Source organism: Propithecus coquereli, unplaced genomic scaffold (genome assembly GCF_000956105.1).
Source record: "Propithecus coquereli isolate 6110/MARCELLA unplaced genomic scaffold, Pcoq_1.0 Scaffold1, whole genome shotgun sequence".
Classification (NCBI taxonomy): Eukaryota; Metazoa; Chordata; class Mammalia; order Primates; family Indriidae; genus Propithecus; species Propithecus coquereli.
This window is the reverse complement of record NW_012133857.1, coordinates 16,220,851-16,247,130: the sequence shown is the minus strand read 5'-3', so window position 1 is coordinate 16,247,130 and position 26,280 is coordinate 16,220,851. Positions and strand designations below refer to the sequence as shown.

General features: G+C 50.2%; 1 protein-coding gene across 4 annotated transcripts in view; it reads right to left on the bottom strand.

The window, feature by feature from the left end:
• The window catches only part of CACNA1D (calcium channel, voltage-dependent, L type, alpha 1D subunit), a 318,714-nt gene that overhangs the window by 28,722 nt on the left and 263,712 nt on the right, over positions 1 to 26,280 (bottom strand). For 2 of the 4 annotated variants that reach the window (XM_012638174.1, XM_012638166.1), the window contains 10 exons: positions 20,565 to 20,648; positions 13,314 to 13,358; positions 12,780 to 12,908; positions 10,446 to 10,511; positions 8,728 to 8,819; positions 7,306 to 7,465; positions 6,617 to 6,744; positions 6,367 to 6,463; positions 3,382 to 3,484; positions 1,979 to 2,080 (listed from right to left, as the gene is read on the bottom strand). In XM_012638174.1, the coding sequence (XP_012493628.1) occupies positions 1,979 to 2,080; positions 3,382 to 3,484; positions 6,367 to 6,463; positions 6,617 to 6,744; positions 7,306 to 7,465; positions 8,728 to 8,819; positions 10,446 to 10,511; positions 12,780 to 12,908; positions 13,314 to 13,358; positions 20,565 to 20,648 (1,006 nt within the window). The remainder of the gene's footprint in view (positions 1 to 1,978; positions 2,081 to 3,381; positions 3,485 to 6,366; positions 6,464 to 6,616; positions 6,745 to 7,305; positions 7,466 to 8,727; positions 8,820 to 10,445; positions 10,512 to 12,779; positions 12,909 to 13,313; positions 13,359 to 20,564; positions 20,649 to 26,280) is intronic. The other 2 variants (XM_012638184.1, XM_012638179.1) reach the window with 1 other exon arrangement.

Sequence of the window (26,280 nt, the reverse complement as noted above, 5' to 3'; positions counted from 1 at the left end):
ACTGCCCTTTGCTCTTCCTAGGTGGCAACAGTGCTTCTGTGAGATTCACCCTGGATGGGCACAAAACCCATACTAGGCACATAGGCGTGCACTGGCATGGGGCTTCCGGAGCATTCCATCTCCTCCTAAGCCCACTTCCCTCTTCTCAGGTTTCACGATGCCTCTTGCTGCCATCGTGGAATAGATTAACCCTTGTCATCCTAGACCAAATGCATTTTAAGAGATACAGAGAAAAAGCCAGGTCCCGTTAGTGGACCAAGAAAGTGGAGAAATATTTCGCCTTTAGTAGAAGTCTAGCAGAGCTAACAGTTAGTTGATCAGCTTTTCAAAGGAAAGGTGCCTAGATGGTGAGCCAAATTCTGGACTTTTCTTCTGATAAAATGAAAAGAAATGAAGTGTCACAGTAACGTGACTGGCACCCTCCACATGCGTCTCATGAGGACGGAGCTAACGTGGGAGTCAGGCGGGCTGTGATGAGGGTGGCGTTCCAAGAGAGATGTGAGGTGGAGCGAGGGGGGCCGGCGCCCCCGGCTCGCGGGAGGGAGGAAGGTTTACTAGACAGGCACAGCCTGCTATTCTGAAGCATGCATCTGTGTTTCAAGAAACATCATAGGGGAATACAGTTGGCAAGAGATAACTCTGATTCCATGCCACCACCCTAAAACAGAATTGCTTCAGAATATTCTGAAAGACTAAGAGTTGAAAGGAATGGAGGCTGCAGAAAAAGCTCAAGCACATCGTTACAACAGTTTTTAAAAAGCAGTTCAACGAAGCCATGCGAGCACTTGGATGTGCAGCTGAAAGGAAAAGAACGAAACCAAAGAGTCGTTTTAAATGTGCAGCATCGGTTCTCCTGTGGGGAGCCGGGGCTCTCTAGGTGGGAGTTTTGCTATGTTTGTTTTCCTTGTATCATTTCCTTCTGGGCCATCTTCCCCAACTTTGGGCCAGTGGCCGGGCCAGCTACGGGTGCTCCCTTCAGCGACAAAGCTCATACTGCTTCGCGCTTCATGCTGAGGAGGGGAGCTGGCTGGCATGCTGTTCCCTCTGAGCCCCAAGAGCCAGAGCGTGTCACCTTCTCAGAGGGAGAGGCCTTGGCCACCATCCTGGCCCGGGTCCTGAAATTGGCTTCCAGATCGGAGCCAGACCCATCTCGAAAGCCGCAGGGGCAGTGACTCTATAAAAGTTCAGTTGGTCACAAAAAACACCCAATGCTTATCACTTGCCCAGGGCCGGGGACGCTAGAGTGCTGGTGTGGTGGCACCAGGGGAACAGATCCTGCACCTTTAAAACTTGGAAACAACAGTCAAAAACCACCACCTCGACGTCTAAGACTGTGTGTATTTCAACAAAAATGGAAAAACAGTATGTGTATAAATATACTGTATATATTTATATATATATAGATATTTTATATATATATAAAATTTGAAAAAGTTTTGTCAGTTATGTTGTGTTAAATAACAAAAGGAAATAAGCATGCCAGTTAGTTCTGTTTCTGCTCTAAATTCTAGGTAAAAGGACATTTTGGTAATTATGGTAGTAAATTCAGTCTTGATAAGAACATTTCAAAAATACCATTTCCTGAAAGCTATCTATTTTTCGTGAGAAGTTTTCAACAGTATGTTGAAGGGTAATTGGAAACTAATTTTGAATATTCCATTTTGGACCAAAAAAATAGGTTTTTCGTTTCGAGATAGCAATCTTGTTCTCTCACATTAATTCCTCCACGAACAAGAAAACCCCTGCTCAAGCCACGTGGGGCTTGGTTTCCCTCCCACTGAAGTCCCTCCTTCCTCTGGACTGGTCTTCACATTGTCCCAAACAATTACAGCAAATGGCCACAGGGCTTTCTTGAGCTGTTGGCCTTGATGCTCTGATACATAAAGCATTCTGCAAACACTCTCTGGGCTTTCTGGAGATGCTACCATGAAAATCAATGCATTGGCCAAGAACTACTGAGGAAATAGATCACACTGACCACCAGCTGGAGGGACAACTTGGTCTAGCAGTTTCATGCTGGTTTTCTTCCAGATTTTCTTTATCACAGCCCGGAGTTCTTCATTAGCTTGTTCCAGGTTCCCTGAATCCAAACGCAAAAGGGAAAAGTAAGCCTTGTTTCTGTGCCCAGTTCGCCCTGTGTTCACACCACGGCTGCCTTGGCCCAGCCTGACCTGGGGGCACGCATTGCCCTCTGACGGGGCTGCCCCCCTACAGGGCTCTCCCAGCCAGGGCCAAACACACATCCGACATCCAGCTACAGCAATCAAGCCCTGCACCATGGGAACGACCACATTTCACCAGGAATTCAAGGCCTGTGGCACTCGGATCACGTCCTGCCCTCCCATAGGCAAGATCTCCTCTTTTCTCATTGCCCCTGGCCCCAACTGCCTCTCCTCCTCCACTGTCTGTTCCGAGTCCTGCCTCCATCCTTGAAGATGCAGCCATGTGAGCTTATCTTCTCAACTAACACATCGGCATATGAGACCATCCTGCCTTCCAGAACTCTTAGTGAGGCTGGCCTGGGGCCAGGTACATATGAGCACAGCACAAGGAGCACATGTTAGTTAGGCTGGAAGAGGCTGCCTTTGCTGGATGGGTTCACCCTGGGCTCCAGGGTTGTGAGAAACCACCTGTCTGCTGACTTGGCACGTGTCCCTTGCTACCTCTCTTCCTGCTCCACCAAGCGCGCCGAAGAGTCAGCTCCCCTCCAGGTTTCTACTTCCTCACCTCCCAGTCACTGCTGCAATCTGCCTTCCACCCAGCCTGTGACGTTGCCACTGAGCCGACTCAGTGGCCACACTCCAGGGCCTGTGTTACCAGGGTTGGCCCAGTGGCCGTGAAGTCCGCTCTGGTTTGGTCTCACAGCTACGAGACGCCGGTCCCACTGGTATTCCCCAAGTGCTGACTATGTGCTGGGTGCTGCAGAGGCGCTTCTGCAGACATCACCTGTTTCACCCTCAGGACTTTCCCTGACATTGTGCACTTTTTTCCTTTTTATAGAGAAAGAAACTACAGCTCTGAACGGCGAAATCCCTCACTGAAGCGCACACAACTGGAAGGGCACAGCTGGCATGAATTCATTAGTGATGGCTCTGTTCCTGCCCCAGGACCCTCCTTGTTCCTCCTGCTTGGTAGGAAGCAGTGGTACAACTCCACTCAACTCTACTCGACACATTCTGGGACAGAGCGAAGCGTCAGGAAGAAAAGAATTAGGGAGGCAAGGGACAGCCCACCTGCCCGCCCACACATTCCCATCACACACAGGAGTCCCTTCCCCAGGAACTGCCCTTTCCAAGAAAAGGCCCAGAGGGGAGAAGGCAAGGTGGGACGTGGTGTCCCCTCCCTCTTCTACCACCTGTCCTGCTGCCAGGGAACACTCACCTTCTGTCTTGATCTTAAGAGCCGTTCGAACCAAAGCAAAGAGAGTTGCATTAAACATGACCGTCCCATCACTGTTGAGAGGCATGTTCATGGCAACCAATCTCTGTAAAGAGAAAGACAAGTTTCTTACTAGAATGCAAATGCCTGACAACAGCCATATCCCTTTCTGATGTTTATTTTCTGTTTATCATTCATTTCTTTTCTAGTCAACCCTCAATTTAATTCAAAGCCATTTGCAGAGCACCTATGTGATGGTTAATTTTATGGGTCAACTCAACTGGGCCACAAGATGCCCAGTGGTTAAATGTCATTCCTGGGTGTGTCTGTGATTGCGTTTCTGGACGGGATTAGCGTTTGAATTGCTAAACTGAGTAAAGCAGATCTGCCCTCCCCAGTGTGGGTGGGCCTCATCCATGGAACACAAAGGTGGAGGAAGGGTGAATCCTCTCTCTGCCTGCCTCATGGAGCTGGGACATCCGTTTTCCCCTACCCTAGGTCTGAGACTTACATCATTGGCTCCCCTGGGTCTCAGGCCTCCGGACTGAGACTGAACTACACCAGCAGTTCTCCTGGGTGCCAGCTCACAGACGGCAGATCATGGGACTTCCCAGCCTCCACGGGCACATGAGCCAATTCCTCATGATGGATCTGTCTCTATACAAATATATGTGTGTGTGTATGTGCTGTATATCTACATATAGAGACACACACCTCTCTCTTTCCACATCCATCCTGTTGGTTCTGTTTCTCTGGAGGACCCTGAGTGATGCAATCTACCATTTGGGGGGCTCTTGGATAACAAAGATCAAAGTTTTCATCATGAAAGGAAAATGCTGACACTCAGATGTTGAGTCTTGTTTGTTTTTAAATCATTAAACCTCGCCATTCAAGCATTTGTCTCTTTTTCTCATTAAACAGCTCTCCCTGTGTCTTAGGTTCAGACCTCCATTCCAGGCACATTATTAAGGCTGTGGTGAGGGTTAAATGGTGTAACAGATATGTGCGCCACGCACAGGGCCTGAGATTATAACCAGCAGGGTCCATTATTATTCCCAACGCTGGGAATATCCTTCGAGGAACCTTCTCGGATGAGACCATCATGCAGTGTTTTGGACGAGTCTGCGTGGCTTCTCTGATGGTTTGGTCTTTCAGAGAAGGGTCCATGCTCTCTACTCCTCTTGTACCTCTCCTAGTCCCTCTCATACCAGCAAGGGGAGTTGGAGGGGACTTGGGTAAGGGACGCCCTCTCTGGGCCCCAGTCACCTCAATCTGTAAATGCAGGTGACATGCCCAAGTCAAAGGGGCCTTGTAAGGACTGAAGATCAGGGACACAAAGATTTTTGTGCCTGGCATAGGGCAAGCACTAAATAAATGGTAATGTTGACGGTTTGGATTTTAAGTTTTCTTATTTTTAAATGTCCCCAAAGAAAGATTCTTTGTTTTTCTCTTCCCTATTGATGGACTAAAACCCTGTGTTTGTGTGGCCTATCCCACCTAAATCCCTAGTCCTCCTACCAACTGTGCCCATCTCCAAGGCCAAAGCAGGTGGCTGGGGGCCCTGGCCATTCATTCGCATTTCCTGGCAAGTTCTCGAGTCAGCAAACGGATGACTATGCCTCGAGGACATGTGGATCCTTTACGTAAAAGGGTCTGGAAATCCAACCACAAGATGGTATCAATGAACTGGATTCCATATTGTTTTTGGAGAGCAGAAAAGAGGCTGGTATTGGAAAATTTATTGGGGAGAAAGTCAATCTCTGTATCCGCATCCAGAGTGCAGCCTTAGGAGAAGTGAAGACCCTAAGGACTTGTCAGGGGGACTTCCTGGAGTTTTCAGGGCAGGGAATGTGAGTTTGACTCAGGATTTCTTTGTGAGTTTGAAATATTACATTTTGTAATATTATCTGCTCTGTTATCTTGGTTTCTGTCTAGAGCTGGCCTAGCCCCCTAGAGTCGTAAAACCACTGAGCCCAGGATCCCCTCGGATCTGTGAGGAAAGGGGACCAGTTGTTGTGTGGACTGGTTGGACTTCTACACGGCAGCGTTTCAACAGACAAATCTTGCATTTCTCCTTTGAAAAGGGAAACCCTTTTCTGCTGCTACAAGGTGTAAGGCGTTTCACTGTGAGCGCTATGGAAGGAAAGGGAATCTCCTCTAGGATTCCCGGAGAGTGTGCTCTGGCGTGGACTTGGCGGAAGTGGGCGGGAGATCCGGATCCACCTGAGAGGCCACAGCCTGATTGTGCCCAGAAAGGGGCCGGCCCGTCCCCAACAGTGGCCACAAAGCTCTGCAGCAGAGGGGCCGTGTGAAGTGCATGTCACTGCACCCGCCACAGCCCAGGCTAGAGGATACACTCTCCCATCACCCAGGCCACCCAGTTGTCCCCACTCCTGGGTGGGTCTCGAAGGTGTCTGCTTCTCTCTGGCCCCATGTCCACGCCCTCGTTCTGGCTCTCCTGGTTGCTCCCCCTGCCTCCAGTCTATTCTGTTGCCAACAGAGTCCACTTTCTAAAATGGAAACCCGAAGTTCATGTTTCTTCCCCAGCGTGTCCCTTTCTCCCAGGACTCAGCATGGCACAGAAGGCTCAGCCTGGGCCTTCTGCCACTTCCTCTTGTGTCCTAGCCAAGTGTGCAGGAACGATTCACCGTTCCCCATCTTGATGTCCGTTCTCCTGCCCCTGCCTGGGCCCTTCCTGCCTCTGACAAACTCCTGCGTCACCCTCTGGACCTGACTCCAATGTCACCTTCCCCACCATCCTCTCAATGACAAATTACAGATTTCCCTTCCTCTTCTGATTGTTCCTGACAGGGTGTCCTTAGAGTTACAAATCTGAGAGCTCCTCCAGGGCAGGAGCCATGTGTCATTCATCTCTTCATCTCCAGCACCTGACAGAAGCTTGGCTAAGTGTCACTTAGGAAGTATTTTTTGAATGAAGCAGTGAGCCCCTACAAGAGAGGCTGTCAGACATGTAAATGGGACGCTCACCTTGCATGCCACTCTGTGTGGACATAACTTCCCAAACCCCAGGGGAGGCTGGATGCGCCGGAGCAGAGTGACCACGTCGAGGTGTTTTATCCTTCCCCTGGAGGCAAAGTACAACATGAGGTCCAGGGGTGGTGCCAGCAGGCCTGAGCTTTCAGGCCATCAAGCTCAGGCCATCCCACCTCCCACAAAAATCACAGCTGACATTCCAGAAACAGCCCACACAAACCAGATGGAACCCTTTTCAACCTACTTCGCCTCAGGGTCATATTCTGACCATATTCTTTTGAATTCATCTAAGTGGTGAGGCCCCAGAATAGACCAGTCCCGGGTCAGATAATCAAAATTGTCCATAATGACAGCCACAAACAGATTGATGATCTGAAAAAGAAAAGAAAAAGGAAAGAGCTTCAGCTGCAGTTAGATGGACTGGGTTAGGCCCTGGCATATGCTTACTAATTATATGAGACATGAAGCATTTGAACCCACGTCTCCAAGAGAAGTTGTAAAAACTTTCCATTTGGAGAATGTTTAAGTATAGGATTCTGCTTTTCTAAGATGGCTTTGGTTAAGTCCCAGGGAGGGCAGGTAGATGCATTAGCTGGCCTTCTGAAGCACACTGCAGTTTTATAATAACACACACTCTTAAGTTACCACCATGTGCAGTGGCTTTGAAATTTTTAGAAAGGCACCCACAGCCCTAAGAAGCTGGGGAGGTTGGTAACTGCGGAAGCCTGTCAGTGAGCACCAAATCCCTGCGTACAACAGAGATGGTGGTGACACCCACCGATTAAACAAAAACCTCCAACTGCCAAGGGCAGTCCACAGGGCTCACCCACGTCGACTAACACATGGCGAGTTGACAGGGCAACGTCACCTGTCTGAATTCCGAAGGCCACCAAGCGTCTATAAATTGAAGGGGATGCTATTTTAATCACTTACCAGAAATGCACAGAGCATGTAAAAGCTGATGAAATAGACGATGGCAAAGTTGCTCCCACACGTATACTCCTCCCCGGGGCTGTAATCCGACTCAGGGTCACAGAGCTTCCCTGGGAGGCAGGCCAGCATGATCTCTTGCCAGGCCTCGCCCGTTGCACACCTTTTTCAGATTAAGAAAAGGAAAGGGCTTTAGTGGGGGAGGAAGGGATTTAAGGCTTAGACCTCTGGGGAGAAATTTCTTAATTAGAGCAAAATCTAAGTAATTTGGGGGAAAGTCAATTTGAATCGGTAAAACTCTGAAATTCCTATTTATTTTCATATGCAACTTATCTCAGTACCTGGAGGTCCTGCTACAATTCCCTTTGATTTATAGCATTCATTTGATGCAAGCACAGCAATTCTTTTGGCATAATGGATGTTTTTGTGTCTTCTCTACTTCAAACATTTATGTTACAATTTTTTTTTTTTTTTTGAGACAGAGTCTCACTCTTTTGCCCGGGCTAGAGTGCCGTGGCATCAGCCTAGTTTACAGCAACCTCAAACTCCTGGGCTCAAGCGATCCTTCTGCCTCAGCCTCCTGAGTAGCTGGGACTACTGGCATGTGCCACCATGCCCGGCTAATTTTTTTTCTATATATTTTTAGTTGTCCGATTAATTTCTTTCTAATTTTAGTAGAGATGGGGTCTTGCTCTTGCTTAGGCTGGTCTCGAACTTCTGAGCTCAAACGATCCACCCGCCTCGGCCTCCCGAGTACTAGGATTATAGGCATGAGCCACCGCGCCCGGCCATATGTTACAATTTTTAAATAATTATTAATTGTTTACAACTTCATTAGATCCCTGTTCAATTGTGTTGAAAGCAAAGAGTTGGAAACCACCTAACTTTCAAAACATGTTAATAAGTCACTAATGTCATTAGAAATACTCCCATGATTTCTAGAAAGTTTCCTCACTATGAGGCAGCTTGTTTACAAAGTTAATTAACTAGAGTTAAAGACAATCCCACAAAGTTTGAAATTATACACCTTAGGATGCTTCCCCATGGCTGTATAGAAGGGTTCTATGTCTCTATTAAATTTCCATTCTCCTGGCTGTAAGTGTGCCCTGCCATGCAAAAACATAGATTCTGCAATTTTCCTGGAGGCCTAAGTAGCCCTACTAACTCCCAGACGGATAAAATTTTCAGCCAGCTACCATCTGCATGATCACAGCAGTTTTATTAGGTAACAATCCAGCAAAACTCCTGTGACTGAAATGCTAGGGTCTCTGTCTAAAAATACAAAACAAACAAAAACAAAAATCCATCCTGATCAACTAGGAGAGGCATACTCCTTTAATAACATGAGTCCTCTGTCCATCTGGAGCCCGAAGCTAGAGGGACTCACACCCCTGCCCCGGAGTACCAGGAGCTGCACTCAGTCACCTGAAGAGCAGCAGCACTGCCTGCGGAAACGTCTGGAAGTTGTTGTTCCTGTTGATCTGGTTGTTATCTTTCATGGCAACTTTCCCAAACATCTAGGGGGAGAAAAAAAGAATTTAGGAAAAATGTTATAGAGCACCCGGGAACAGGGTGCTCCAGACAGGCACACCCTCACATTCGAGGAGTCCCCACCCTGGGGGAGAGACACAAAGGTAACCAGGTAACGACAACCCCAGCCGCTGCCGCTGGGAGAGTCCAGCACAGAACAGGCTCATCTGGCCAAGGCTGGGGGGCCTGGGTCAGGGAAGGCCTCTGGGGGAAGGAGCCTCTCAGCCCAGAACTGAAGGATAAGTAGCAGTCTGTCGGGTGATGGGAAGGGTGAAGAGTGCTCCAGGCAGAGGGAAAGCCGCCTGCACGGGAGCAGGGGGACACAGCACAGGTGTCCCGGGGAATGAAAAGAACAAGAACAATGAGCAGACATATGAGAAGACCAGGCCACAGACAAGGGTGGGGGCCCATGGCAGGGCTACAAGCCATAGGCACGAGTGGGCTTTACCTTTAGGGCAGTGGGAAGGCAGTAATCAGTTTTACTTGTGGGACTGAGGAGGCAGACTGACATTCTAGAAGCGCCTGATGCCTGCAAATGCCTGCTGGGTGAATCTGGGGTGGTGTGTGCAAAGCCGTTTGCCGTTCTGAGGTCTCTTTTTCGTATGAGAATATATGTGATAAAAGACCCTTCAGAGCACACAGCCCATGGGCTGCTGAATTATAGGGGCTCGAGTACGTTGACTTTTGTCTCGTAACTCCAGGTAAGATTCCTAGAGACCTGCAAATGCTTCTATGTCTTAAGGTTAAAAAAATAAGCACCACCATCTCTCTGCCCCTGGAATCACTTCACCTCTTTCTCACTCACATTCTTCCTTTATCACAAAGATGACATCTGAGCGGGCGAGGATCTGCAAGGAACCTGCTCCCTGCTGCTCCCCAACTCCCTCTCCTCCTGGAGGCTGCCCTCTCACTGTCCCCACAGCCCATCTGGTGTCAGGGCTCAGCTGTCAGTGAGGCCCAGTCCCGCTCCCACCCCCAGGAGGAGCTGGGAAGCAGCTTGCAGCCCCTCAGCCCCAGGCCAAGGTCAGAGGAGAGCCTGGTCCACGCCTGTTTTGAAAGGTGAGCTACTGAAGCACAGTAACGGTCTGGTTTCGTTCTTATTCCCCCCTTTTGGAGTTTTTTTTTTTGGGTTGGGATTTTCCTTTGTTTTTGTTAAGGCTTATTTTTTCGGGTTTTAATTTGGTTTTTTTTTCCTTAATTTTTTTTTGGTTACTTTCGTTCCGGAAATTCCACCCCCCTTTTTGTCATTTTTGCTTTTTTTTGTTTTGGGTTTTCTTTTGGGGGGGTCTCCTATGGCCTATTGCTGCTAAAATCGACTATGGGTTTTCTCAACCCATCGATTCTCCCAAGACTCGGGTTGGGGGACAGAGAGAGCCAAGAAACACAGCTTTTCTCTGTGCATTCTAACCTGTCCGGGTTCTCCAAAGCCTGGGTCTCTCCTGGCACCGGCTCTTTCCTGGGGAGCTCGGTCTCAAGGAGCCACATCTTTCTCAGAGCCATTTGGCTAAAAAAAATCACGCCCTTGTCTTTCCACTTCACTGGCCAAGGTACGTCTTGCTACAGATTTGGGGCTCCCAGCACAAGGGCACCGAGGGAACGTGGCTGGAGCTTACCTGCATGCCGATGACCGCGTAGATGAAGAACAGCATGGCTATGAGCAGGGCGACGTACGGGAGCGCCTGGAGAGAAAGTGCACCTGGCTCAGTGCCCCCCGCCTGTCCTTGCCACAGCTCGCACAGACCCAGAAGGCCACACACTTCTTTTCTTTTCCACATAATAGGGAAAGGACACCCACAGTGAGGAAGAACTTTTAAATCCCAGCCCGACTCTGCCGCAGTCCTGAGTGCACCATCCACGTGCACGCCTGGTGTCATGACGCTGCAGGCAGGGTGTGCTTTCCAAGGTCACTAACGCTGCACCCTCATCCTAAACAGCTTCAGCACAGACATATCTCTCTCATAATAATTCTTAAGTTCGCTATTGGATTCCTTTGTGAAATTATAATTGATCAAACCATTCCAAAACACTGGACGTTTCGATTGCTTCCACTTCCTTTTGTGGGCATGTTTAGGGTGGGGGTCTATTGTAGGTAATGTTGCAAAGGAACATCTTCATGTACAATCACCTTGCTTTCTGTTGAAGTATTTCCTTAGCATAAGTCTTAGGAGTGGAATTACCGGGCCAGAGGGGAAGAACCACTTTCTGGCTGTTACTGTAGAATGTAAGATACCTTTCTTAAAATGCACACCTTTTGAAAGAGCCATAAAGTTGGAGGGCTGGGCTAGGGAAGAAAAGAGCTGGCTGGGTGGTTGCCAAGCCTGGGCTGTCTTCGGAAACACCAAATACAGGTACGTGCAACTGATCAGACCCCCAGTCCTTGCATCTAATATTCCTCAAGTGCTTTTCTATCATGTGACAAATATGTCCATATGTGTGGGGTACCCAGATTGTTAGCCTTAATTCCAGGCACATACACTCAAAGCACCCACTTTCCCTCCTATCTGAGAGAGCTCATTAGAAAGTCAGCAGCTAACAGACTTCCAGCTACGCCATCTTCGGACCCGTGCCAGCTGTGGATTATGACTGCCAGCCTGGCCTGGTGCAGTAGCACCGTCCCACAGTTGGACTGTTTGACAGAGTCCCACAGGGTTAGTTTCAGGCTTTCCTCACCACACCTATATGCATTTTCTTCCTAGATCACCAGACGTTTAGAATTTTGTTGGCAGTTGCTCAGTTTTCACGGACCACTGCTCTGTGACATGACTTTCTTATCTATAGTAGACCAAATCTTTTTTAAAAAGTTTAATAATTTCTTTAAAAAGCAACATGACATTATCACCTGAATGCATTCTGTTTTTATAGCAGTTCATTGATAAGTGTTGGTATTTTATACAAATATCGACTGTGGAGGATTTTGTGCCTTACTAGATAGAGACTAAGGCTCGTCTGCCTGGGGCCCTGCTCCACCCTGCCTCCCAGAGCCACACCCACTGCCCCCTTCCTCTCCGCAGCAGGACTTGTGCTTGTGACTTCCCTTCTCTGAGTGTCTGTACCTGCCCCCTCCCCCATGCTGTCCCTTGTGCCCTTTACTTGTTAAAATCCCACTCACTGTGGGAAAATGCTTACCGTTACCCCAGAGGTGGGTGAGGGGAAAGTCTGAACTTTTTCTTTATATATCTTTGGGTAGCTTCATTTGTTATTATATTACCTTTGAATGAAAACTAGTCAAATAATTTCAAAAAAGAAGATGTAGGATACCCTTCCTAATGTTTGTGTATATCAGAAATTCCCTACGTGGGTGCACCTTTTAAACAGAACCTGCATCCCCCCTCACCTCTTCGCCAATGGATTCAGTCCAGAAGACTAGAATACCTGGTGTGGGGTACAGGAGCAGCTGATTCTACTCAGGAGTAGTCTAGAGCTGGGCTGCACCAGCCTGGAGAACCACAGGTGACAAATGTCCTGAACCCTGTGATCCTTCCAGGCACTGGATAACCCAGACACTGGAGATGGTGGGCTGGCCCAGGCGCAGGGTGTCTGATCCGAATCTACACGAGCGGCAGACAGGACTGTTGCAGCCCATGAGAAGCCGTCCCAGAGAAAGGCTGTCAGGCTTCCAGGGAGTCTGCTGGGACTGTGACCACTGGACATCCTGGGGAGGACAGAGGGGCTCAGGGACGCCACATGTCTCCCAGTCTTGGAAATGCTGCAGATCTCTCAGCTATGGGTCCTCACTGCTTTCTCTTCCCTCTCCTTTAAGTAAGTAATCCTACATGACTTATCAAGAAATGCTGAGGTGGGTCCCTCCAGCAAACCATGTTCTCTACTGAGCTAGGTCCACACAGTCGTCATGCAGAGGGAGCCTGGGTCCTCTGGGACAGGGGACAACCACTGACTTACCTATGGCTTTCAAAGACAAACAGAGAAGCCCTGGGCATGGCTCTTACCTGAAACGACTTAATGAAGGTCCACAGCAGCGTCCGGATGCCTTCCCCCCTACTGAGAAGCTTCACCAATCGCATCACTCGGAAAAGACGGAAAAAGGTGATGGAGATTCTATTGCTTTCTTCAGAGTTCTGAAGGGTTATCATGGAGAGGTCAAACCCAATGGAAAGTAGAACATGCAACACTTTCAGAAAAACAGCAACAGATGCAAAGGTGACAGAGGTAAGAATTGAAGATGTGTTTCTAGGGTCTTTTTATCTTAAAAAGCATGATATGGAAGGAAGAATTACATGCTAACAACACAGAGCTTGAAAAACTGCGTCCACACACAGCACATGCATGTCCACGTGTTCTACTGTGTTAGAGGAGAACGCCGGGCTGGCCATGAGTACTGGACACTGATGATGGATGCAAACCACCGCAGACACTGCTCTGAGGACATCATGGAAAACACAGGAAACCAGTGGAAAACTCGACATGGCCGAAATAAACTCAAGGAAAAGGCCCAGCCCCTGGGGACTAGTCACTGATCTTACCCCAGGTGTAGCAGTTGGGACAGGGACATTTTCACTTTCAGTTGGCTTTAAGAAATCAAAGATTGAAAGGCATTAATGAACCGGGAAGGAATCAGTGGTTCAGGAGAGCAGTCCCCCCTTTTAAAAAATGTGTGGTTAATGTCCTTGGATGACACACTGCTCCCTCCCTGAGGAAACACCAGTGGCTCTGCCTGGAACTGGACCTGAGGGTGGGCAGCCCCTGACAGGGGCACAGACACACTACCACTTTCTAATTCACGTGCAAGGACACGACGTTCCTGGCTGACAGACATCCAGTGAAGACAGTGCGGTGAGACCTCAGCCGCCCCTAGAGACAGAAACACAGAGTGCGCCTCTGCCCCTGGGGGAGGGGAGACTATTGTCTTTGCTTAGTTAGGGCTGTGGGTCTCAGGAACTAACTGCCCCGCAGCAGGCCTCCTAACCCTGAGGAAGGGAATGTCTTTCTTTAGCAGCGGGGCAAACAGTGGCGCCCGCCTGCAGTCCACAGACCTCCTTGGCCCACGCTCTGTACCCATGGGACCAAACGCCTGGGCGGTGTGTGTCCGATGATGGCCCCCCTGGCAGGGCTGCTGAGGAGTGGGACAGACCGAGTCTGTGTGAGGCGGAGAGGGGCTGGTTTCCCTACAGAAGCCTCACTGCCCTCCCCACAGCTCAGACCGCTCTCAGACTAGAGAAAGCTCAGGTCTGTAGACTCTTCAGAAGAAACAGCGTGGGACCAGCTCCCCGAGCTGCAGCATCTGCTCTGAGGGCCAGCTCTGCTGCAGACCTCATGACTGGGGCTCTCCTGCTGCCCAGGAGGGCAGCGACCTGGCCTTGCTCGCCCCGGGGCGCAGCATGGTGTCTGGCACTTAACGGGTGTTCGCTAAGTGTTTGAGAGAATGCAGAGCAGTTGCAAGTGAGCTCTAACCAACACCAGGAGGCACCCTTAAATTAATGCCAGTAATTTAACTGAACCAGAATCAGGATGCGCCAGCTTTTCTTTTTCCTTCAATGGTGTCAACTCCGCTGTAGCAACTGATCTACCCGGGAACCAAGAGAGAGAAATGAAGCTCCTCTGGTTAGGGGCTTACTAGAGGGCTTCCTGTACGGGGCGTCTGCAAAGCTAAGGGACACACGTGCACACTTCTCAGATGGCCCCCTCCCCTAGGCGGGCAGAGGAAGCAGGGCTCAGTCTGAAGCCTCTCTCTCTCTCATCAAGGGCTGCCTCCGGAGACCAAACAGAAATTCCATGAAATTCATAGAAAATAAGGGGTTGGAGCACATCAGAGAACTGAAATTCAGCAATGTGACCATGAACTCAAGGCGAACAGGCTGTGTTAGAGTTAAAAGGGGTCCTTGCTTCACCTGGGATGCTCAGAACGGGAGCTCTGCGATGGATCTGTCAACACCCAGGGTATCTTGTCATTTTCCTCTTCTATTATCTCACCTCCAAAGAAATAACATCTCCTGACAGGGACGGATGATGTTTTTCAACTTAAGACTTTAACAAATGAAGGAACTAGTTTTCCAACATTCTCACTGTCCCCAATGTCATTCTAAGTCTGTGCACGCGGAGGCTTCACTCCTGCCCACCCAGCGGGAGCATGCGTGTTGAGTGTGCGCGTGCACGCCTCTGCACGGGGCACGCGGCAGTGTGCACTAGTCAAAGCACCCTGCAGTTAGACTCCTGAAATGCCTGCAAACTGTGTGTTAGACCTGCAAGAGAACAAGGAGGCCTGCCGGGCGGGGGGACACCCTTCCTGCCTACCCCTTCCTATCCCACTCCAAGTCGGACCCCACATTAGGACCCCCTTCCTTAGGGGGTGAAAGTTAGCAGCCAAATTGACTTTCAAGGGTCTGTCTTCTTCAGCTGATAACTTTGAACTATGACAAATCACAGACGATGAACTTCGAACCCTGGGTACTCTCTTGCTTAAAAAAATAAAGAGGAGGAGGAGACAGCATTTATGGAGGGACGAGACAGCACAACGTGCACGGAAGGAAGGAAAGAGCACACAGCACACCAAGCTACATGTATCCACAGTGTGCCTGCGACATGCCCGGTCCCGCCACACGCCACTGGGCCGGGAGGACTGCTTCAGCGGAGGATGCACCTGGCAGCACTGCGGGGCAGCACAAGTTGCCAAAATATCTTAAAAATTTTAAGGACTCCAAGGATGCCTTTGCCCAAACTATAAATGTCAAGCCAATGAAAAGGGCGGGCCAGCTCTTGTCCTGGCCCGCACGCCGAAATGGCCAGGGGATCTTTAACAAAATCTGGTCAGATTCTTATCTGATTCATCCAGGGTGTGCCTGCACACTGGGAATTTCAAAAGCTCTCAGGTGATTGTGACGTGCTACCAGCACTGAGAGAGTCAGTCCTGGGCCAGGGTGTTCAGCTGGTTGCCCACACCAGCTAAGTCCCTGTAGGTTTGGGGTGACCACATTGGGGGAGGCCACTAGAAAAGTCCACTCAGATTGCTACAGCTGAGCAGGTGGTTCTTCTGGAGTTGGTGAGGGTTCAGCGCTTGGACACACAGATTAGACTCCAGCCCCACCTTCCTCACAAGGGACAGAGGAGGCTTGGACAGGAAGGGAGCTGGTGGGGGGTGGAGATGGAACGTGAGTGAGCCGACAGTGTGCTCGGCTCCTAGGAGCACCCACAGGACGCCCCTAGAGGACACGGGATTGGGGAAGGAAGTAGCTTGCCAAAGGCGACCTTTGGGGGCTGGTCATCAGTTTTCACCATGGGGAATTCCAGTGTCACCTGAGGGCTCGGGTTGGACAAACTTAGTAGCCCCTTTCAACCCTGAGAGGTCACATTCCTCAGCTGCGAACCCTACGGGGAGATAGCAGGAGTGGCCTTAGCAGGCTGAACTATACGTCATGCTCCAGAAAGTTCCTCACATTCCTGCAGCTCCCCTGGTGTTCTCTCCAGCCTCTGCCCACAGGGCTCCCCGGCAGGCTCTCGAGACACAGGGTCTGGGCCAGCCCTCTACAACTGTGGAAGCCAAAACAACGCTAGCTTTCCCAAATAGAACCAATGGAATCAGTCATGTTTTCTGTATTAATTTCCATCTAGGATGTGGATTTCCAGTTCAGACAAGAAGCAAACCGGCATCTCAGAAGAGTTGGGTCAGTTAATACAAGGCATCCTGGAGAAAGCAATCTTTTGGGAGCCCCCCCAAACTATTTCTGACCTGGCATGTAAGACCTTTGAGGGCACTTCTTTATCTGGGGTTACTGGGTCTACGTCCACAACCAGTGTGACCTGGTTCCTAGAAAAAGGTTAGCATAGGAGGGAGAGCGCTAAACAACCTTACCGTGGGTTCGGAACAAGAAGCTGAGAGCAGCTGTTGGCCACCTGGTCCAAACTGGGTACCTGACAAGGCAGGGACAATTCTTGGGTGTTTGGGAGTGAGCTCCCTGCTGACTTTTTACATGCTCTTTGGTAAGTAATAACAAGACAGATATGGTTTCTAAACAAGTGTTTTGCCTCTCAGGCAATAATGCCAATGGGAAAAGACTAAACGTCAGCAACAGCCATCCCCGGGTTGGGGAAAACGTGTTGCTGGACCATTTCACCATTCGAGGAACAAACAGGCATCGACGGGGAGCGGGAGTGAGCCCACCAGTTGTCATCTGACATTTTAGCAGCTTGGTGATGTTACGACCAAATGTGAAGACAAGCCCACAAGAGCTACCAAACCAGGTGCAGAGCAGGGTGGGGATGCGGGAAGGGGACAGCAGGATGCAGCAGGCTGGTGAGCATGCAAATCAGGACAGTGCAAAGGGCCATCCAAAATGTTCTTGCCAAGAATATAAACACAAGCTTGATTTCTCATTTCCGGGCCAGACAATTAATTCTGGAAGATAACATTGGCAAGTCAAGTCACAGAGCCAAGTGTGACTGACCAAGACAGCCCAGCTCAGGCCCCAGGCTGGAGACGATGACGTATGGGATGGGGAGCAATTTAGATGACCACTACTGGTCCTTAGCACGTCCTGAGAAACGCAGTGAAAACCAAAGGTGGGGAGGCCAAAACCAAGCACACAGTCTTTAGAAGTGCTTTGCTTTAACAACGACTTCACCGTATATATGCTTATATATACTTGCCGTTACAATTTTCTAAAAATAAAACCAATATGAAAATCAATTAGGCAACAGAAAAGAAAGATCAACAGAGTTTGGGGGAGAGAGGACAGCAGGTTAAACATTGCAAAAAATAACTTACGGCAGCTAAAACCAGCCAACAATGAACCAAAGTGTTCATGCTCAGCTGACCCCGGAGCTCCGGGGACAAGGCTAGCGAGGATGTGACGTGCACTACTCCCCTGTGGAGCTAGGTGTGTGGGGGGTGTGGGAACCAACAGTTCCGCTTGTATAGATTTACGCCAGCGGTTAAGGATACCCAGTCTTTTACCGTGTGTCTCCCTAGAGCCTAAGAATGGTAGATGCCCAGGACACATGTGCCCAAAGGCAGACTAAACGAGAAGAGGGCCTTGAGCCTTCCCTCTGTGCCAAGGCCCCGTGGAGAAACAGGTCTCCCCAAGGTGCTATCTAATGGCCCAGGGCGGGGACCTGGCATTGCCATGGCTGAGGAGTGTTTGGTCTCAAGCTACAGCTGACCAGGGAAAAGGTCCCTGACTGAAAGCACAGCATGGGAACGCTTGCCAGTGTGGCTTTGCAAGTCTAACTGCACAAAAGCCTGTCCTGTCGAGATACTCCGTGTCAAATGCTAACTAGAAGCTTTAGCGCAGACCTGCCCCTTTCCTGACTGATGCAGGGTGAAGCAGGGCAACCCTGAGACGCTGACGAGCAGGTGGATGTCACTTGGTGGACAAGCCTTGGCCACATCCTGGTACCCAGACACGAAGCATTTCCACCACCACCTGCACAGCACTTTAAGCACCCAGTGCTCCAGGGAGACCTGCTGAGCTGACAGTTCATTGTATTTTCACTTCCTTTATAGACTGCCTCTGACTTACATAAGGGTCTGTTCCAGAATCTTCGTGTAACTATACCTCAGTGTAGGTTGTGAGCACTTTATATTGTGAGATGATTAAGCAGGCAGATGTCTGGCCATAAACTCAGGAGAGAGCCCAGTTAGGAACCTGCTGTTCTCCCATTAGCACCAGATTATTTTATAACCGAGCATCATTTACATATCATGAATGGCAATTTTACAGCTGACTTATGGAACATTTCACATAAAGTAGAATTTGCAGATATCTGGGCTTCAAGAAGTTGGGGGACACGTGTACCTACATCTTGTAAAATACATTTTAGTATCTTGTCACGGCACAAACTTGGATGTGATGAGGCTTAAATCACACACTCATGGAGACGGTAGTATCTTGCAGTCCATTTCATTTACTACAGGGAAAAGCTCACAATAGTACCCTCTTCTATCTCGCTAACACTTTGGTTTTTTTAGCAAGCATTTTCAGATATTCAGATGGTTTTACCACCATAACATACCTGTAAGGCAGGGGGCAGATATTATTCACCCCATTTGACCCATGAGGAAACTGAGGTTGGGGCCAAACAAGTCAGTTTTGAACCAGGGCTGAACTGCCAGGGTTGCCAGGCTGGTGGCTGTCTCATATTCACACTCCAGAATCACTCTGGCCCCAGACAGGTGGCACAAAGGGATTTCACGGTCCTCATGTGAGACAGGCTGTCTGGGCACCAGAACGGACCTGCGGATGCTGGCCAGGCGGGGTGGTGGGGGCAGGGGCAGGCCAGGCTGGCATCATGAAGCAGAGGCCAACACCGCACAAGAGTCCCTTCCACGCCCCACTCATCTTCTCAAAGGGCTCTACACAAACTGGGCATGTGCACTGGATACCCACTAAGCCTTGCTGACAGGCTGGGGACAGACCAGGTGGGGGGGCAGGGCCTTTTCTGCCTGCCCAGGCCTCCCGTCTAGCATGGGTCACACCCAGGGGAGCCGGGCAGGAGGTGGTGCTCCCTTTCTTAATTTTGGAAGTGGGATTCTCAGGATGCTTCTTGAGGGGGTCGCTCTGCCTACCATCCTGCTACTGTACTTTGTCCCCCATCAAATGATTCAACTGAACAAAGAAGTAGTGACAGCTGCTTCCTGATATGCACGAGGCCCTCCTTCCTGTCCTGAGCAGCCTGCCATCGGTATTACCCCTTGGGGAGCTAGAGTGTGGGTGTTCAACAGTGTCACCTGAGACTCAGGGCAGACAAAGGGGACAGGCGAGGGCACCAGCAGCTGCTGCCACATGCTCAGAACACAGCTGCAGGGTCTCCCTCCTGTGCCTTCACAGAACCATCGTGGGCACGAGGGCACACACCATTAACTCTGTTCACAGCTGGGAAGGCTGAGGCAGAGCAGTCTGCCACCCGCCACCGTCACACAGCTGGTGGGGGACAACATTCACATACTCTCCCCATTAACTCCCAGCCCTCAAAACTTTAATAAGATCTTTCAAAAAATTGTTTTAGTTCCAAAATGGCAATTCCACACTTACTTCCCCACTGTCTTTCAGGGAAGGGGACGGAGGTGAGGTGAAGGAAGGGATACAAATTATCCTCAGTCTTTCAAAAAAAAAAAAAATCTGTGCCTAGATTTCTAGAGTGTGTGGAGATTCAGGGCAGTGCTTCTAGTCTGTTCTACAGCAGACTGAATGAAAACAATCACGTTAGAGGACACAAAGTTTGCTACTTACATTCACTTCAGTTATAGCAATATCAACGACGCTACCAACAACAATTAAGGCATCAAAAGTGTTCCATGCATCAGTGAAATAGTGCTGTTAGGGCAAGCATTCAGAAGCCACAGAGGACAGGGAGCACAACAGGAAAAAAGAAGAAAAGGACAGTGTTATAAAAGGGAAACATTCTAGCATTATGCCACCTGGCTACTTGAAACATCACCTTAAAATAAACACGTTATAGATACATCACCTTGGGTATTGTTTCTGACACAGCAAATAAAAACAACGAGAGACGCTCTATCCTCCCTTGCCTACTGCTGACTGGGGTAAATGCTGGGAAGAAGCACGTCCTCTAAGAGGTGATTGGTGTTTACAAAGGCCTTGGGATAAGGCTCTGCCCTAAAAGGCGTCTTTCCCGCAGTTCTCATTAGGAAATCCTAGTTTCAGATCAAGTGATTGGGATCTGTGACTTGTCCAGGTGATGCCACCGCAGGGCAGGGAGCGGAGTGTGTACAGACAGAGGAGAGAGGACACAGGCAGCAGCTACGCCAGGTGTATACTCACGTCTGCTTCGCTGAGGGCCACGTCTATAATGCTGCCGATTACGATGAGGGAGTCAAACGTGTTCCAGGCGTCACTAAAATACCCCTGGACAGAGCAGGCGAGGGCAGATGTTTATGAGCACGTATGAGGGAAACATCACACGGACCATATGGGGACACATCCGAGTCCCCGCAGCACCCATGGCAACCAGGTGGGTTGGGAAGGCCAAAGAAGGCAACAATACTGTCCGCTGGTGGAAAGGGCCACAGCAGGGAGGTCGTGCACCTTTACGTGTGAGAGAGGGCACATGCACACACATCTCACACACGCACCTGCACACGCGCACACACAGACCCGGGTCCTGAGCAGCACCACCCCAGGCAGAACATCTGCAGGACCGAGGGAGGCATTTTGGTAACCCTGCCCTCATACCCAGAGTGACGACCCCAAAACCTTGCGAGCTGACAGAAGAGGAAGGTTCTCCCACTCCTAGAGTCTCCAATCTCTTGCTGGCTTTGTGTCTCCTCTCCCACGTAAAGAGCACCGTCTCCAGGCATTCCACACGCTCTCATTTCTGTGCCAGCAACCCTCCTCCCCGTCACCAGCCCAGCAAGTATTACAAAGGCCATGCCCTATGGCAGGATGGCTGAGACAAGTCTCCGTCTTCAAAGAGCTCTTGGTCTAGTGGACCCAGGTGAAGGCTTCCAGGGAGACAGCACAGACCAGAGCGGAGGGACTCCCCGGTGGCTGTGGGGGTAGGGCCCAGCGAGGGAGGCCACCGCAGGTTCTGTGGGGGAAGAGTGCTGAGGAGTGAAGAGGATGTCCAAGGGCCCCCACTTCCTTAAGGGAAGCCCCAAATCGCCAACAGGCTCTTCCTGCCACCTCAACTTTTGCTCTCTTCCCTTCCCCCTTCATCCTCCAGGCTCAGAGGACTTCTTCCCACTCCTCAAAGCTACCACCAGGTTCCTCCCCACCTCCTGATGCCTCTGCAATCCCAACTGTCCCACCCCAACTCTGTCTGCTCAAACTCACTCCCTTCCTTCAAGGTCAGATAAACACTAGCTCTGTGAGGGGACCTGACTGCTCCACCAGCTAATTCTGCACCTCCCTCACGCCCTGACCGCTGAACGTGGGGCCTCTGTCTGCAGGTCTACCACACCAACAGCCTCGAGGACGAGGACTGTGCCGCTCATTCTGCCCCCACCCCACCAACCCCAACCTTGAAGAGCCTAGAATCCAGTTAGGGCCTGGCTTGTGCCATGTCTCTGCCTTCTGCCACCCTGCACTCACCGTGGTATCACCCAGCTGCCCCCGGTGCTTGTTTTTTCAGGTCCTCATATCTTGCCACAACGCTGAGGGTGCATCTCCACAACTGTGACTTACAAATCCGTGTATATGAGCCACACACCTTACACCTTCCCCTGGGGCAGCATCGTAGGCGCTACGTCAGTGCCCACCGTCTCCCAGCACCCTGGGCAGTACTGCACACGGAGCCGGGAGGCTTCTGCAGGCAAGGGGCAGACTGTCAAGATCAATGACTCTGTCTATAAATCAGCTGTGTCTTCCCTAAAAGCCAGAACATGTTTTAGAAATAAAAATTCAGGTATGAATTATATAAAAAGAAGTCCAGCATGCTTACAACTGGGTACATTTAGTGCCGTATTAAGAAAACCAGGACAGAAGGTACTTTGACGTGTCAGGTCCTAGGAACTTGTGATCAGATGCAGACCCAGAGGAAGCCACTTAGAGTCACAGCCTTTTGTGACACTATAGAAAATGTGGACACGTTGACTGTCCTAATAACCGCAGTGGGGATGTTTATTCTAGTTACTGTTAATCCCTCCAGATGCATTCATGAGGGAGCTATTACACTAACTGATGGTTTGCTTTTCAAATTTCATCTGAAATAATCTAAGATTTCCCTACCTAAGAGCTTTGATCTCTGATTGATTTTTTTTTTTTTTTTAAGAGACAGGGTTGGCCAAGTGCAGTGGCTCACTCCTATAGTCCCAGCTACTTGGAGGAGTTTGAGGTTATAGTGAGCTATGATGACATTGCAGCATCCTAGCCTGGGTGACAGAGCAAGACTCTGTCTCTAAAACATAAAAAAAAAAGAGAGAGAGAGAGAGAGACAAGGTTTTTCTGGCTGGTCTGGAACTCCTGGGTCCAAGTGATCCTCCTGTCTCAGCTACCCAAGTCACTGGGATTACAGGCAAGTGCCACCGCACCCAGCTCTCTGACCGATCCTTAACCTCTCCCCCCACCTTGCAAGCACAGTGCCCCTCTCACATCTCACCCCCGCTGACTGCCTCACTCCCAGACTCTCCTCTCTCAGCAGTCTAATAGCCGACGAAAGGAGTTAGCCTGCACCCAACTGGGAGATCTGTGTACGAAAGTCTAATGGGAAAGTTTACTTAAAAAATACCACGGCTTATACCTTCTAGCATTTCTTCTCCTGCGTGCATGATTCCTGGCTGGCAGCACGGAGGACAGGTGGGCAGCCTCGAGGTCTAGGCCAGTGATGCCCGACCTGAGAGACGTGCTAAAGAGCAGGCCCGGGACGTGAAGGAACAGTGGCTCCTTCACCAAGGAAGTGTCCCAACAAAAGAGCCGGCTGCACCAGCGTGTGTCGTGTTGTGGCTGAGGTACCAGGGTTGCCGCACGCTGGGTCCTTTTCTAAATTCTTTATATCGTCGCCAGTGGGTAACAAGCAGTTCTCTAGCGGCCGAGCCACAGGCTACACTGGGAGCAGCAGAGCCTGCCCTTTTCTTCATGGACCTAACAGCAACTCAAAAGCTAAAGAGAGCACGGTGATCCCTGCCCTCTCCTCTGGGGGGTGATTTGTGCCTTGAGCTTGGTGGTGAGCAGCAGCCAGAGCTCCAGAGTTCTCAGGGAGCAGGTAACAAGCCCTTCCTTTCCTCCTCTGCGGCCCTGCCCCGTGGTACGCCGTGCTGTTTCTCTCCTGCTACTTTACATTGTTCCTCAGAGGCCACATGGGCACTGGGTGCCAGCCCCTCTCACCTACTCTGGGAGTTTATGCCTGAATAGTTCCTCTCACTCTGCAAAATGGTCAGCTTTTCCGCCTTTGGGTAATTCCCGTGAGCCGACAAGCTACTCTCAATTCCGGTGCGCTGCGGTGGGTAAGACCCCGCTAAGTCAACAGGATAGGGGCTCGACACCTCTTTTGGGTCCTGGAACTGTTTGACAATCTCATCAGTTTTCTCTCTAGAAAACTCCTCACACTCACAAAATTGTGCCAAAATCCTAACAGTTCATGGACTGAAAGTTGACACCCCTACTCTAGGCAAAGGGAGGCTTGAGTTGGTGCAGGTGGCTGGAATCACAGGCTCTGACCAGGTGGCTCTGACAAGACTCCAGGGAGGCAGAAAATGCCAGCCCTCCCTTCCTTCCCACATACCGCTTCCCTGTTTAGTAGCCTCCTATTCATTAACTCGCTGTCAAGCGGCATGATTCAGTTCCCCCAGCCTTTCCCCATCACAGGCACCATGGTGTCTGGTAAGCAGAGGTAAGACATGGGCCACCTCCATGCTCTCTGCTCTCGGTCCGTGACCACATGTTCTCCTGCAACTGAACTCTGAAGCCAGGGCCTCCCAAGCAGAATCAGCAGTCAAACCTATTTATTTTTTTTGATCTGGTTCCACCTGGCTGAAAAGACCAAGCAAGTCAGCCACATGCAGTAACGTCTATTACTTAGAAACATTTCTGACTCTGGAAACGTAAAATCATAAACCCGACTAATGTGGGCCTTGGGGCCAGGGAGCTCCATTATTTCTAAGAACGCTATTTTCTCACCGTCTGCTGATGTCTGTCCCCTGCTCAGCAGTGGGCTCCCAGGGGACAGAGCCTGCGCCCTTCCTGTTCCTGGCCGTCTAGCCAAGATATAGCATAGTGCGGCACGGCGAGAAGGCAACGTCTGCGGAATGGGTGCAAACAGGAAACAAGAGAAGCAGCCCAAGTCCAGGTTCTTCGTGCTGCCTTCATCCCTTCTCATCTGCAGAGCTGAAGAAACCTACACAAATCACCTGCTTTATGCTGTTGACCGTGGCAGCCAGAGCACTTACTGGTTTCTGGCAGGGATAGTTTGGGCAGTATTTGACCGGAAGATGACCCACAGTGCCAACTTTTGGTAGAAACTAAAACTGACAGCTTTCTAATTAGCACAGCCTTTCCAGAGGTGAAGTGGAGGCGTAAAGGAAACACACCCTACTCTGGGGCTCTGCTCCACTCAAATTCCCTGCGGCAGAAAAGTGCCATCTCTCGCCCAGAGGCTGCACCTACAGGCTCATCCACTCCTTCCCTCCTTCATCTTTACTGCATAAGGACCACGTGGCAGGCATCATGTGAAGCACTGTGGACCCAAAAACTGAAGACTCAGCCTGTCACCTCAAGCAGCTGCTTGTCCACAGGTGGAGAGGCAGGTATGGAGTGACGCTGGCAACGTCGCTGCAGGGTGAGCATCTAACAGACGCACATGCCAAGGGAGGGCTGACTCTGGCTGGGCTGGTGAGGACGGTGTCGTGGAGGAGGTGACATTTCAGAGAGGGATTTTGGACAGAGGCATGTGAGCATAGTGAGATCTAGCATGTTAACACTTGGGGAGGGGGTGGGGAAGAAGAAATGGCAGAGAGGGAGTAGCAGGAAGAAGGCAGAAATACACACGGACCAGTGTTTCACAGAGGACTTTGAATATTAGACTAAGAAAACTATGTATTTTTTCTCAAACAACAGGTGGCTGGTGCCGGAATTTCACCGGCAGAGTGGCCTGGTCAGCTCTGGGCTTCCAGAGGGGGTGTGTGGCAGGTGAGCAGAAAGGGCAGAGGTGGAGGCAGGGAGAGCATTTAGAGGGCAGGCCGAGTGGCTTGGGGGAGAGGAGGGCAGGTTTGGCAGCCCCAGAGGTGCCACTGAAGCCCTAGCACGTAGCATCTTACAAGGAGAGAAGAGGACCAGGAGACAGTGCTGGAAAGCCTTGGTGTTGAAGGGACAGGGGAGAGAATGCAGCCCAGTAAGAAACCCAACATAAAAGCCGAAGGACAGAAACATTTCAAGCTTCATTTGACATTAAAAATAAATCTCCTAGAATAGATGTGACCACTGAAGAACGGAAAAGATAGTATCAAATTTTCCTTCCAGGAGGTGGAGAATGAACACTAGGGAGATTGCTGGGACTTTATTAAGAGGCCCTATTCCGGCCAGGGAGCCTGGAGCAGGGAGTGCCCGGTGTGCTTCGCTGGGCTCTGCGTAGAAGCATGGTGACAGCACTAAGATACTTTCTTCTTTCCCCAAACCCACCTTTCTCTTTACTTTTTCCAAGCTCAGGTGGCGAGCAAGGTAAATTTGACATTTTTAGGGTAGAATTCAGATCGAAATTCTTTAAGGACTGAGAGAGACCGGGTAACAAAGTGTGGCTTTCTGGAGAGGAGCCCACAACCACAGCAGGTGGTCTGGCCTAGAATGCATCCTGGACAAAACACCCAGGGGTGACCAAGAAGCACAAGGAAGGAGCCCCAGACAGAACAGGCCCTTCTGACTCCACAGAAGTGCTCTGTACACCTGCTGGGGCCAGTGCTTTGGAAAAGGCCCTTCCTTGTGACTCTCTCTCCTTGGAGAAAGAGAATTTGTTGGAGAATTCCAGCAGCTTCCCCTGGGGGCACTGAAGGAAGGGCCAGGAGAGTGAGGCTTGTGTCTTACTAAATCATGGCCTACTTTTGAAAACCCT